General features: G+C 41.8%; 1 protein-coding gene across 1 annotated transcript; it reads left to right on the top strand.

The window, feature by feature from the left end:
- The first annotated feature begins 7969 nt into the window (after positions 1-7969).
- Positions 7970-14033, top strand: lum (lumican). Its single transcript, XM_042710137.1, has 3 exons — positions 7970-8308; positions 9176-10065; positions 12180-14033. The coding sequence occupies exons 2-3, from the start codon at positions 9195-9197 to the stop codon at positions 12329-12331; spliced, it is 1023 nt and encodes a 340-aa protein (XP_042566071.1). The 5' UTR covers positions 7970-8308; positions 9176-9194; the 3' UTR covers positions 12332-14033.
- Positions 14034-15159: the final 1126 nt, after the last annotated feature.

A 15159-nucleotide genomic window follows, 5' to 3' on the forward strand; every position in this document is an offset into this window, starting at 1 on the left:
TGGTTTCTCAGATGCAACTTCAAACAACATGCATTCAAAACAGTATTCCATTTGGAACAAAAGCAGATGTAGCTAATTGACTGGCACTAACATGGGCCTCCAGAAGTGCGTGTTTTAATATTGAGCTGAAACTGATATGTTTATTTTTAAACCAGTGAAGCCGTGCACAGTGTTATTAAACCAGCCCTATGAGCAGTTAACACTCACTTTATTTAGCTATCGCCCAGTGCTGTATCGCTCGCTGCTCTCTAAATTTTAATCTTATGAAAATGTTCTTCCCTCCCGGCTTCTCTCAGGGGAAAGACTGTGCAGTCTGTTGGTGATAAAGTCCCAGACAGTCTTACACAATGCGTTTGCCTCAACCTCTGAAAGGAAAATATCTTATGAAACCCAAAACATGTGAATACTCCACATGAAAAATGATCATGTGATAGCTCTTAATCAATAATGTATTGCTGTCATGAGTGATTTATGAGCGTGTGGTTAAGGCGAATTTCTTCAACAACATTACGAGGAACACATGCAATATCAGTGTCAGAGGGAGCTAGCTGAGTAGTTTATAAATATGACAAGAGGTCAAAGTGTAATCACACACACTCAAGACAGCACAATTTTAGCTGGAATGGGACAAAACTTTATCATGAGCCATACAGACTACAGGCATTTGTTAGAGTGAAATAACTTTGGTGGATTTGGATTTCGTTTCCCAGCACTTATGAGAAACATTATATGTACAGACACACAGTTGTCTGATAAGACAACTCTAATTTCTCTATTACATTACTCTATTATAACTCTAAGCCCCATTTTCCAACTAAAGTGTACAAAATGTGGTCTTAATTGTTAGAGTTAATTTTAAAAGAACGTGAATTACTTTCTCTCTCAAAAGTACATCCACGCTCACACACACCCACCTACACACAAATCCTCTTATTTTCGCTCTGTTGAGCTCTCTAATGCCCCCTTGTGGTGGCTGCAGTTTTTTTTTTTTAAGTCCTCTGGCACCACGCAAGGTGCATGTGCCCACGTGGAAGCATGACTGTCTGTGCGGACACACAGGTGATTGTGTGTGAACGACGAAACGTGTGTGCACTCACGTGTATCCATATGTCCATGGGAAAAGACAAGTGTGTGTGAGTGTGTGTGTGTGTGTGTGTGTGTGTGTGTGTGTGTGTGTGTGTGTGTGTGTGTCTAAGCAGTTGGCACATGTTGCTTATGTAACCATTATAACCTGAGCCTTCTCACCACACACACTGCCCTGGTGCAGGAGAATGGAGGATGGCACCCTGCTGGCTAGCAGAGAGGAACGAGGCTATTCTTTTACCTGACTGATCACGCACAGGGCAGGACTAGTGACATAATGATGCATCCAAGTCGGAAAAAAAAGAATAAGAGGCACTTAAAAGGTACAGCATCGTGTGTGAGTGTATGTGTGTGTGTGTGTGTGTGTGTGTGTGTGTGTGTGTGTGTGTGTGTGTGTGTGTGTGTGTGTGTGTGTGTGTGTGTGTATGTGTGTGTGTGTGTGTGTGTGTGTTTATATATTAGTCAGTTTTCAATGCAAGCATTTCCTTGAATGATAATTCTGTGGAAACACTTCTCTTAAATGCTCCACTTTGTACAGCCAATAAACTACCAATACCTGAAATACTCACCAAACTTCCGAGTCAACTAAGTCTGACACTGAAGTGCCTATCAGCTAACTGTCAACTAGCACTGACCTGACCCTGACACTAACCCCATCAGCAGATCTAAACCATGTTGTATTCTTCATAGACGTAAGAGCGTCTGCAGCTGTTCTGTTGATTATTCCGTGGCCCATCCAAATGAACTGAAACTGAGACTTAAATAGAGACTGCTTGAGTCTGTAGGCTGGCTGAACACTATGTCACCTATACTTTAACGTATGCAAGGATTTACAGGTGGGCACGGTTAGGACTAATCAGATTGCAGTGTAATGTAATTATGTGGATACGCATTAACCCTACCAATACATGCTTAGCAGACCATTTTTGCCCACGACCAGGACAGTATGTAATGTTAGTGTCTCGCTGGCGTGGAAAAAAACAAAGAAAAGGGAAACGTACAGACAGACAGAGAGGATTAAGATGCCAAATTGCTCAGTGCATGAAGCTTGCCACTGGAAAGACTCAAAGCTTGAGACTGGCTAATTTGACTGGGCAACATTGCCTCCAAGTGTCCGATCCTTGCAGCTTTGTGGTCTCGAAGGACAAGAGGAAAGGGAGGGCGGTGCAGTTTCTAAATCAGACGCGGGTACACTGTGTTTCTCTCCATTGCCTTCCACATGAGAAGGCCGCCCAAACAGCACACCGTCACCACCTGTAACGCAGAGCAGCCAGACAAAACGAATAGAGCTTGATCATTGATTAATGTCATGACCTCATTAAACAACCACGGTGGCCAAGGCCAAAATCTGTACGTGTGTTGGCTGTGTGTGTGTGTGTGTGTGTGTTTGAGTGTGTGTGTGTGTGTCTGTGTGTCTGTGTGTGTCTGTGTGTCTGTGTGCGTGCGTCCATGTGTGTGTTTGAGATGGGTCAGAGCTCAAAGGATATATATAAGTAGAACAATAGAGTGAGTGTGTGGGCATGTGTGTGTGTGTCTGTGTGCCTGTGTGCGTGCGTACATGTGTGTGTGTGTCTGTGTGCGTGCGTCCATGTGTGTGTGTGTGTGCATGCGTGTGTGCATGTGTGTGTGTGCGTGTGTGTGTATAGGTGTGTGTGCGTATAAATGAGTGTGTGTACATGTGTGTGTTTCACACGGCTAGGAGCTCAGAGGCCAGCCAACCTGTGTGGATCCGGCTCTGAAAGCCTGAGGGGAGCGTGTGAACACGGGACTCCGGTAATCAGAGATATGCTTGTTTTCTCTGGAAAGCCTCCTGTTAATGGGGCTAATTTGACATATAGCTAAATTGCCGTAGCCCTGACATAAATACACACTAACCTAATAGAGAACATGTGAAAGGCCTAATAAAGACAATTACAGTAGACTATATTGAAACTCAACGACCAACCTACTATTTTGGCTACTAAGCTGAACGTCTGCATGAAGCAATTTGAAACCTGACCTGGCTTTATAAGTGCACGTTGTGCACTTTTGCATATCTTAGTGGAAATAACTTCTTGAGAGAGGGTTTTCTTATCAATGTGGTTATACTATTGACCGTAACACAGATGGACAGCATGGTATGATGCATGTACGTTCTGAAGATACAAAGCCAAAATTGATCTGCCATGTTGGCAAAGTTGGAGCCAGAGTCTGCTCAGTAAGTGCTTCTTGGAACCAGAGCATGGATAGTAAACAGAGAATCAGCTTAGATTCGTACACTGTCCATTGGTTTAACAGTCATACAATTTAGGAAGTGTGGAGAGGTACAGTTAATATTGTCCAAGATAAACCCTGCCATTAACATCTCACCTTACTCAAGTATCAAGCTGGCAAAATGGTTAACCTTGACCCAAAGGTGGATGATGTATGCAATGGGCTGTTGAACATAGGGTGTGCTTAATACTTTCCAATAGTTCTTCTTCATTTTTATCTGTGGAATGCATACATGTGGGAAATGTATGCAATGGGCGGTTTAATGTGTAACTTCTGTTAGCCTTCTGTTCTGCTAGCCGTGTATCTTAAAAAAAGGTCAAACAGAGCACAGAGCAACTGATCGCTTCTTAAACAAGTGTGGAATCACGGTTAAGTGGATTTTTATTCCTTTATATTAAATTGCTCTAAAACAATAGTCTAGAACACACAATAGTAAGAAAACTGTGTTTGACAACAAATCCTGCGTAGGTTTTTCTGTATCCTGAAATTATATGTATTGCCCCTAGGATCAACTTGCATATAAAGTCCCATGGTCCACATGTTGACAACATAAGGATCCCCCTTAGTTACCAACAGTAGCACTGCTGGTTCATAACAAAGCATCTCTTCCCACAAACACAGATGTTCCCATTTTCCCATCAGCAGAATTTCCATTTTGTACCTTTCTGTTTTACTGTTCCCCTCTGGGTCTCCTACACTAAGCCATGGAAGGTTTCATGTTACTTGTGTACACGTCTCCCTGACGGCCAACACCATTGTCTGCCACACAATAGTTTGCCCAATCTAATACCGATAATCAAAGAAATTATGATTTTAACAATCAACAATCAGCAAATCATCAGCTAAGCAAATGGCCTTTGGTCTGTGATATTAACTTAAAATCCACTGATCTCATGCTGGACAGATAGGAGTTTGTCAATAACCAAATGTAGATTACTAGGTTAGGTGATACTGCTACACAAGACAGGACTAACCTCGTCCCACCCAGATTGCATGAAACTAAACCAAAGAAAAGTGATCACAGAATGCTATCTATGTGAATGAGACGTGATGCATTAAGGTCTTCACTACGTTTAGCTCAACTTAAAGAGAAACATAGGAACCCGGGCCCTATTTTTAGATATTTTTGGGTCCAAACTTTTACTATGGACAATTAACGATCGAAATTGGTCCAGTATGGAGTTAGAATGCTATAACCAGGAAATGCAGAACAGTTATACAATTTAATCCCATAGGGGCATGCATCCACATCAAAGTAAACCACCTCTTTCCACCACTGACAGGCTCATAATGTAATTATAAGTGTCTGACTACATGGAAAGGATCCCTATAGACTAGATAGACCTGTGTCTGTTTACCTCAATAAGTGTAAAGTAACTGTACAACATGACTGTTGCTTATATCAAAAATAGAATAAGACAATTGATCCCAGCCTTTTGTCTTCAATATGATTGCTCTGATTTGTTTGTCTGGATCATGTGTTAGACTCAGGACAATATGCAGTGTAAAGGTTATACTGGCAGCAAGAGAGCATAGCAGTAACTAGCTGTACAGAGGCAAAAAGGAGGTAAATGCATTTGTTGAAAACTATCTGGGTTTTGAAGAAACCTTATGTGCAGCAAAACCCAGATAGTTTTCAACAAAGGCCTTCTGCAACTGAACAAGTGAGGCGCTTTTGAGACTGAATCAGTAATATACATTAACTAATTATATTATAAAAAGATTATCTAGCGACTAGGGATGTTGCGATACCAATACCAGTATCAGGTATCGGGCCGATACTTTGCTCACATACTCATAGTTGCACTCATAAAAATTCTCAGATACCACAGACTGATACCACTTCATGGCAACATTACGTTAAACTCAAAGCTGCGTTGAGAAGGTGTTCTGATCTTTTTTGCTACCCTATCAGATTTGCTCTTCAAAAACTGCTGGTAGTAGGATTTTATGACAGTCTGCCCTTTTTTGTTGACCTATCAGATTTACCCACAGGAAACAATTGGGTAGGAGAAATTGATAGAAGTATTCGTATCAGTACTCAGTATCAGGGAAGTATAGCATCGTTCATTATGGGCCTTCAACTACATATTTCCATCATGTGAGATTTAGGCAATGTCTGCAGTAACACAGGATGTGGGTGAGGCTGGGGAATAAACAACTGTCAACAAAGACAATTGGTTTCCTGGAAAGGGAACATTGCCTCAGTTGTTATGGGGAAGACAAACGTTAGGGTGTGTAAAGGGAATACATTGCAAAATACCTTTAAAACATTTTTTTTTTTTTTAATGCATGAACGTGCAAAAAAAACAACAAATAATTTCAGAGCACAAAATGACAAAGGCATTGTCTGTGGTCTTGATGGTACAAATGATTTTCAAGAAAAAAAAAAATGGAAAACCAAAGAGTCAAATGATGTAATGAACAACACTGTCCAGCCAAGCTCCTGTTATTGTCCTATTTTTTACGCCTTTTAAAGTTCCCTTGCTGAGGTATTACCAGTAAGGACATGACTAAATGAAGAAGGGGAAGCTGGAGCAGACTGGGGAAAGTGCCACAACCTGCGGAAAAAAAACAGACTGACTTGGAAGGGCGCATGGAAACGCTCTAACCCTTTCTTCCAGACTTCCACTATTTCTATTTTGTTGATGTAACTGAACACATTTTTAAACACTTTACACATCAAATTTAAGCTCTGATATAGGCTTTTTTGGTCCAACTATCAGTTAGAAGTCATACAAGTGGCCACTGGCCAGTAGAAAAGCCACATATGAAGACACAGACAAAAGCCTATGTCGGCACCTCTTTCACTCAAATCCACAATTACATTTAGTTTACGCACAGGTCAGGATGCAATAAATTCTCAAGCGGCTGCCATTGTGCAGCTTTCCCTTTGAAAAACGTGTTGTTTCATGTTTGACCTGTGGTCGTCTGTATTGAGGACAGAGGGAAAGTTATTGGAAAGTCTCACTTTGTGTCTGGTCTGAGTGTTTACAATGACCCACCGCTGCAGCATGACTCCTTCAGCCAAACCCACCACAAAACCCGATCAGGCCCATACGCTTTACACTTGCCCAGAGGGGATCTGTGAAGAATTACGTCAACAGAATTCAACAGCTCCAACTTTACCCCCATATCTTGGGGCTGCAGGAGAAGTGAATTATGGTACCCTATGGAAAGGGGAGAATCCAACATGACTACAGGGGACGGGAAAGTTACAGCAAAGCACTGATGTTCAGATAAAGGTATCAAAGGTCAAGCTGATAAAAGATAAAAATGGCTATAAGCTATAATAAAGACTAAAGAAACATTTATGCGGCTATGACAAGCAATCCGTTAGTCAACAGAGAGATACAACATGGCAGAAGGAGAAGAAGAAGAAGAAGAAGAAGAAGAGAAGAAGAAAAAGGAGAAGACATCATGATGAAAGACTGCAAAAAAATGGCGGCTTGGATTCCAGAGACAATAGATGAGCTGCTTCTTGAAATATTAATCAGATGTTTCAGATCTGGTTTGAGGTCCAACAGGAAGTGAAACTGTCAGAGTAGACACAAACAGGCATTCCAGTGAGACACACAAGTAAATAGAACGAGAGGAAATACAACTGGATCTGGATAACACCAGCAGATTCTTCTCAAACTATATCATGGTCCAACAAAAGAAGACAAAGGCATGTAATTGGTATGTATATGGTGGTATGGTTGTATTTACATATAAGAACATATGGTGGTATTTACAAATAAGAACAGTGGAATGTTTAACGGCCATCTTGTCCATATTTTACCCTCTTGAATCTCACTCATTCAGAGGGAATACCGTTGAGGAAATAAACTTGCCTTTGATGTTTCCCAAGATTGAAAGGAAGATTAAAATCCAGACATCTGCACAGAGTTTGACATGCAGTCTGTTTTTCTCTATACAGAGATGGATATGGCCCCTTCACTCTTTATGACTGCACAGAGTTGGCCTTGAACTTCTTATACTTCATATCTGTGAAGTTCAACATAAACCTCTTTTGTCTTTCTTCCTGCACAAACCACGTAGTTTAGACATAGACCTCTTCGCCTGTCCACTTTTTTTTCCTCCCGTTCCTCTAACTGTTTTCCCAGTGAAGGTGCCACGCTTTGGGGGAGCTGGGTTAAATAAGTGTGGTTAGCGAGCTCTTACATAAGACCTATTTGGCCTGGTCTTGTACCTCATGTCAATTTTTCCGAGTCTTATTTACAGCCTGAACGCTACTGCCGGATTTTTACACGGTGAAATCTGCAGGCAGCTGGCACCCGGAGAAGCCAGAGCATTTTTTTTTATCATTATTTTTCCACTTGTGTGAGAGGCTTTAGAACCTTTTAAGGAAAACTATGGGTGAAAATACTATGCTTCTTTAACAAGGAGCAATTTTGTCTTGGCACCTTTGGTGGTTTTATCCAAAACACACACACACACACACACACACACACACACACACACACACCACACACACAAATATCCCTGCCAATGTCAAAGAATGAGGAGGGGGTTTGACTGGAGGAAGACGACTGAGAGAAAATGTGAGATAGTTAGAGTAAACCAGACCACCCCATATATATGTGTTATGACAGTGTCTTGTGCTTAGTCTGAAAAACTCCATATCCCACGCTGCATCACTGCACCTGCTGCCGACTAGACAGAGCCCACTGACCATGGATGCCTGGCTGCACTGATGACATTGTAGATCTGTCTCAGGACTTTTAGGGTGCTTGCATTTTATCATCCCAGAAGCACAGAACTCTGGCACCGACGCCTCATTTTTTTCTTAAGTGTCTGTCTCCGTCTGTCTCTCTCTCTCTTTCCCTCCCTTTCTCTCTCCCTCCCTCTTTCTCTATTCTCTTCTTCACTCTCTTTCACTCCAGAGACCTTTGGCTGCTCATAACATACTGCTCTACCTGCTAAGCCTCCACCCAACTCATAGACACACAACGAGAGAGGGAGTAAGGTAAGTTTGTATTTTGATTCATCACTTGAGCCAGCAATGTATCTTTCTTAGCATTCTTTCACAAATGTAGAGCAGCTTGCGAATTGAGATTAACAGTTGCTGCAGTTTCGACCTGAAATAGAGTTGAAAGGTTTGGCAGGCTTGGAAAAATTACTTGCAAACTTGTATCGTTTCAGTTTGTGAGCATAGATTAGCTGGAGGCTTCTGACAGTTACTTTGTTGGGGTTGCTTTTCAACACTTTGGATGTGTTGCACAAGCAATAAATCTGGGTCAGTCTTGATGAATTATGTGGTTAATCTTCTTCCATTATCAAACAGCAGGAAACATAATTTCACTTAAAATGTGTTACATATTCATTCGACATATGATAAATGTTGAAAATATCAAAAAATATTATTCCACTTGAAATATTTAGCTATGGTTTGTCAGAGGTGGTGTTGACAGGTGTTAGCATTTGAAAACCTTTCGACCTAGGAAAAACTTTTGGATACATTTTGCTCTAACCCATAGCTTTATCATGCTGTAAGTCTTTTACTTCATTGAGAACAGTGTGTTTCTGTGGACAGCAGTGGTCATTATCTTCACTTTAAAGGCTACATGGGACTTGATTGGGTGTGAATCAGGGATTTGACAGAGAAAATGTATATGCTAAGGTGAACCATCTGTCATCTAGCATGTGAGTGTTACAGCAGGTTACAGCTATTTATATATTATCGGTTTAGTGGACTGTATGTTATATTTAAATAACAAGTCACTATTGCTCAGTAACAAATGAATGAAGTGAAGTTATTCCTTACATTGATGAAATATATTGCTCTCTCTCTCTCTCTCTCTTTCTCTCTCTTTCTTTCTCTCTCCCATCTCAGGCTTGTCAAACTTTCAGCCATGTGTCCCCTTCGTCTGCCTCTCCTGGCTGCTCTGCTGGGTCTTGCCCTGAGCCAGTACGATTATGGATATGACTACCAGCCTGCGGAGGTCAGACCCCCCACCCCTCGCTGCGCAGACGAGTGCGAGTGCCCCACACATTTCACCAGTGCCATGTACTGCAACAACCGCGAGCTGAAGGCTGTTCCCTTCGTGCCCACCGGCATCAAGTACGTCTACCTGCAGGACAACCACCTCACCGAGATCAAGGCTGGCGTGTTCGACAACGTCACGGACCTGCGGTGGCTCATCCTGGACAACAACGCGCTCACCAACGATAAGATAGAAAAGGGCTCCATTGACAAGCTCACCAAACTGGAGAAGCTGCACATCAACAACAACAAGCTCACCGAGGTTGTGGTGCCCAAATCCAGTGCCATGGAGGAGATCAAGATGATGAGCAACGAGATTACGAAGTTCCCCGCCGGCCTGCTCTCAGGGATGGACAACCTCACCGCTGTGCACCTCTCCAAGAACCAGCTCACCACGGAAGGCATCACCGGTGCCTTCAAGGGCCTCAAGTCCCTGATGCTGCTGGATGTCAGCGAGAACAAGCTGAAGAAGCTGCCCGCCGGGCTGCCCAGCTCGCTCATGATGCTCTACGCAGACCACAACGAGATTGAGAGCATAGCAGTCAGCTACCTGCAGAAGCTGCCCACGCTGCAGTACCTGCGCATGTCCCACAACAAGCTCCAGGACTCGGGTGTCCCCGCCGGTGTCTTCAACGTGTCCGCCCTCATCGAGCTGGACCTGTCCTACAATAAGCTGGGGGCCATCCCAGAGGTCGGGGAGAACCTGGAACATCTATACCTGCAGGTCAACGAGATCAGCAGTGAGTTTTCTATTCTGTTTCTACGCATGTCTCAGCCATTACCTTTCGACTGATTTCTTTTCAAGCCATTTACATTTACGCATTTAGCTCAGATGCAAAGCACCCAAACCAAAGTACCGGGTAGATGTGCATTTTCATTAGAGTAGTTCTAGGGCAGTGGTTCTCAAAGTGGGGGGCGGGGGCGCGAACACTCTCCAGGGGGGGCGCGATGTCACAGACGGAGAGAAAAAAAAACGACCGCCAACCTGTCACTGGTTAGTGAAAGCTCCCTCAGTGGCGAAATGCAAGGGGCTGGACTGACCCAAACAAATCAAATACTGTTTTGCTCCTGATCCACCAATCAAAACGGAGACTTATCATTTGAACGCGAGTTGCACCTACGCTTCCGAGTATTAAAAAAAAACGCAGGCATGGTAAGCGCTCATCCTGAGACGACACTCTGCAGTTTGTTCAATTTCTCTTGTTTCCTCTATCATTAAGATATTCATTGCTTTATAAACAGTATTTTTAAAGACTCACTCCTTCCTTAGTAATACCTTACTGCACTTGCAGTAGGTCTATTCGTAGCCTATTCTAAGGAGTAATTTGCTCCACAATCTTTTAAAAAAGCTCGTAGCCCCGAGAGCTAGCCTAGCTAGCTACCTTCTTCCAACTACAGCTAGCCCTTTTCTCCTTAACACCTAGCCTACCTTTACATTTTTTGATCATCCACCATGTTGCAACAAATAAAACACCAGCACTTGAATACTATTTTGTGCTGTCCCTGTCTACATTGTGTACAGTTCGTTTTTGTTAGGAATCATTGCCTAGCACAGCCTTATCTATTATTTGTGTGCAAGTCGTTCACAACCACACATACAAGAACACAACGTTGAAATTAGAACTTTATTAACTTCACACACACTGTATCAGCAAACAAACACAACATGGACAAGTTTCTGATTCGTAAAAGTCAGAAAGAGAAGCCTGTGGACTTCTTTAAACATAAACGTGATGGCCTCCAGCAACAGCGAACCACCATGTCCAAGCATAGCACTGTCTCCAAGCAGTGTCTGGAAGCATCTTATGTAGTTGCTCATAGAATTGCTAAGCTTGGCAAACCCCATACAATTGCTGAAACACTGATTTTGCCGGCCACGCAAAACGTGTAGAATAATGATAGGACCTAAACTCAGCGCAATACCTATGTCAAACTGTATCAGAAATCAGTTTGGGTCCTATTTCAAAGAGGACTACCGTTCATTCGCCTGAGTTCGGGATCCATTTCTCTGCTCAGCAGATGAGCTGTAAATAGACATGAAAGAGCAGCTGAAGAGTGACAGCATCTCCCCTCTTTCGTCATTCTGGGTAGCAATGATCAGCTTTGCGACATAGCCCTAAAAATGCTCCTCCTTTTCGCGTCGACATATTTGTGCGAGGCAGGCTTTTCAAGACTGACTGCGCTCAAAACTAAATACCGCAACTGCGCACAGATCGAGGATGACCTGAGAATATGTTTGTCAAACATTGCCCCAAGATTTGAGGACCTTTGCAGCGCAAAGCAGGCTCATGTCTCACATTGACAGACCTGTAGGATTTTTTTTGTAAAGATCACAAGAGGCCCATAATAATAACAGTATCCTAATGATAGCAATAATAACACTTATTATTATTATGATAATAATAATAATACAATAATAATAATTGGTCGATAATCATTAATTATAATAATAATAACACAATGATGGTGATGATAATGAATAGCCTACTAATAGGCCTAACATATAATAACAATAATAACAATAATAATACTAATAAATAGTTATAATAATTGTCTGTATGGGCCTAACAATAACAATAACCTAACCTTGACATGTCAGGCCTATAAATAACAATACGCTATCTATCTATCTATCTATCTATCTCTCTATCTATCTATATATGGTGGTGTAGTTGAGGGCGGTGGCGGCGGGCCGCGGGCGGATGGGGGGGCCCCAACTACCCCTAACCAGCTTTGGGGGGGGCCCAGCTTGCAAAAGTTTGAGAACCCCTGTTCTAGGGTATTGATCCCACGGCCTTGCTGTGATCTCTGGTTGACCTAGTTTGTGCTAACGTAATGCTTGTTCTCCCACCAGAATTTGACGTCTCAAGCTTCTGCAAGGTGGTGAGCCCAGTGAGCTACTCCAAAATCAGAGACCTGCGTTTGGACGGCAACAACCTGACCCCACAAAGCATGCCCATGGAAGCAGCCCAGTGCCTGCCCCTGGCCACGGAAGTAGTCATCTAAACTGGAGACCAACCAAGCCCCCTCACCGCCACCACACACACCCCCACACCCCCTACCTCCCCATGCCTCTCCCAATTCCTGATCTGGACGGCGTTTCCTGAAAGCGTCGTCAAGCAACCACCGTGGTATTCGTGGAGAGAGAGTGTTCAAAACGATAGTCTCTCTATCATTTACCTACAGTAGTTGTTCAACGGCGCTTTCGGGAAACACACCCCTGCTCCTTTCGGTGATCTTTCCTTCACAGTCACTGTTGATTGAAAGGATTGATATTGATGTTTTACCCTCAGATAAACACATAAACTGTCCTCTTTAAAGAGTAAATGAACAGGTTTCTTTACAGTTCCATGAGTAGTGTGGAGGAACAGGTCATCTAAAATTAATTTTACACTGATTTTCTACTTACATACTATCCAGTCAAGCATTCAGTTCAAATCCAATGCAGAAACATTGTGTGTTAACATTGCTAACAAGTAATGGAAATGTATATGACCAAAATTAGCATGATGTTAAATGTATGCCCAATGTATTATCTCAATCATGGACAAAATGGTGTGTTTGAAATTGTACCATGTTGCTGTGCCATGTAGTGTCAGACAATCTCATTATTAGTTAGAGTTGCCAACTTCCTGAAATGGAAATAAGGAACTCTGGGAACTAAGGAACTCATGACAGACAGGTTGTGGAACATAACATGACAGGTTGAGGGAGATCATCAGGGTTTCCTTCTATCTCATTCAAATCGCCCTGTTTTAATAGTCTTACCTGTAATATGTCTCTCCCATAGATTTGTACTGAATTGATTCTCAAAAATGCAGAGCCCAGCACGTCCTGTATCAGTTCAAGACAGAACATTTCTTTTAGTCTCCAGTTACGGGATGATTCCATAGTTTACGGAATGGCAACTCTATGTTTGGTCAACATACTTTACATGTTGTCAATTTAGGGCTTATATACATACATACATACATACATACATACATACATACATACATACATACATACATACTTATATAAATACATACATACATACATACGTACATACATGCATCAGTTGTTAGCAGTGATAGAATGCTACAACAAAAGTGGAATGATGCTGTCTGCACTTGGATAGTAGGAATTGAATAAATGTTAAGTGAACTTGAATTCAGTGAACAGTGAGAGACAAGCTTAGACAAATGAATAAAAAAATAAATAAATCATAGGGTACCAAACCATCCACCCATGGGTGTGATGTGATGTGCACCATGATATATGCTGTAGACAACATGTTCTCATTGGCGCACCTAACACTTACAAATGTATGAATTACTTTTGCTTTTTGTCACTGTGGCTTGCTGTCATGAAATGTAAGTGTTCATAACTCTGTATGCAAGACCTGGCACTTACAATAATGCATAAGGAATCAATAAGATGGCTGTAATAAGATAAGACCTACTGCAAACATATGCTGTAATAAAAACTAGTGAGGGTGCCAATAAAGTGTCTCTGGAAAGACAGCCTTAGCATCTCTGATTTCAAGCTATTAATGTAGCTATTAGCTTGCATCTTTCAATGGTTATCATGAAGTTGTTATTTTTCTAATTTTTTTCAAATATATAATGATAGCGTGGATCGTTGCAGCAATGCAAAGTCATATAACTGAATATGTTTGAATATGTGGAATTGTAAAAGTGTGAGTCAATAAAACGTTTTCCTTACATTAGCCATTTTTTTGCAGGTGTCATACATAATGCTAACATACATTAGCATTATTTGCATGCAAATCATAATAGCTCTTTCAAATAAAAAACGTGAGTGGCATTTTAAGTTATTGTGTTCATGGTGACCTTGTTTAGTGTGTTGAAATTTTTGCAGCACATGTGCATATGACTCATCCATCAAGGAATGGCATCTTTTGTATTACATAACGCAAGATATGCATTCTTTCGCTAATAACATAAAACATGAATCTCTGGAGAAGTATTTGTAAGGACAGATAATGAAGATGAACATAGCTATTTGGGAAATTTTCTTTTTGCATTATTTATTTATTTATTTTTACAAATATTTGTCTCCAAGTATGATTGATCAGGCCTTAAGAATGACTCCATGTTTGAAAGATTAGCTTTGCAACCTGCCAGCAACTCTGGGGTAGATTAGGTCTGTGTTACTGTTGAACCAGATCCATCTGGACCATGCTCCTCTGAGCAGAAGCCTACAGTCTTGCGAGTATATGAGGTCATGTACTAACATGTTCCTAACACAAGAGGAAACCTTACAGAATACAAATGTGCTTAGAAAAGGGCAAACTCTGGAAGCTTTAAAGGTTTCAATGCAGAGGAGAGTCTCCATTTAGAGGATTTGAAGGTTTTTTTTGCACAGACCTCATGTAGAGAAATGGGGAAAAAAGCTTCCTGTAACCTGAGTTGATTACTGAAAAGCTGGCAGGTAAATGGAAAGGTTCTAAAGGTTCTCATCAAAAGGTTCTATGTAAGGTATTTACAGGTCCCCCATTATCCTTCTTTGAAAGGAAAAGCGTGATCCTTTTTGTTACAACCATCTACAGTCATTTCTCCTCACATGTCTCTCTATTGTCTCCCTCAACCTCATCCTTTTATCATTCTCTCTGTCAAGTATGATTTCACTGTCCTTTTCCTAACAGAAGACACACATGCAGACTCACGCACATGGATACACACACATACACACACACCTTCAACGAATGACTCATCATTTGAACAGCTTGGTCTACTCAAGGCCTGCTCTGGTTTGAAGTCTAATCTGAGAGGATGTCTGTAGCTCGTCGCCTGCATCCACAAAGGTCTTCCTTCTGTCTTTAATTCTTTCAT

This window comes from Clupea harengus, chromosome 16, assembly GCF_900700415.2.
Source record: "Clupea harengus chromosome 16, Ch_v2.0.2, whole genome shotgun sequence".
Taxonomy (NCBI): Eukaryota; Metazoa; Chordata; class Actinopteri; order Clupeiformes; family Clupeidae; genus Clupea; species Clupea harengus.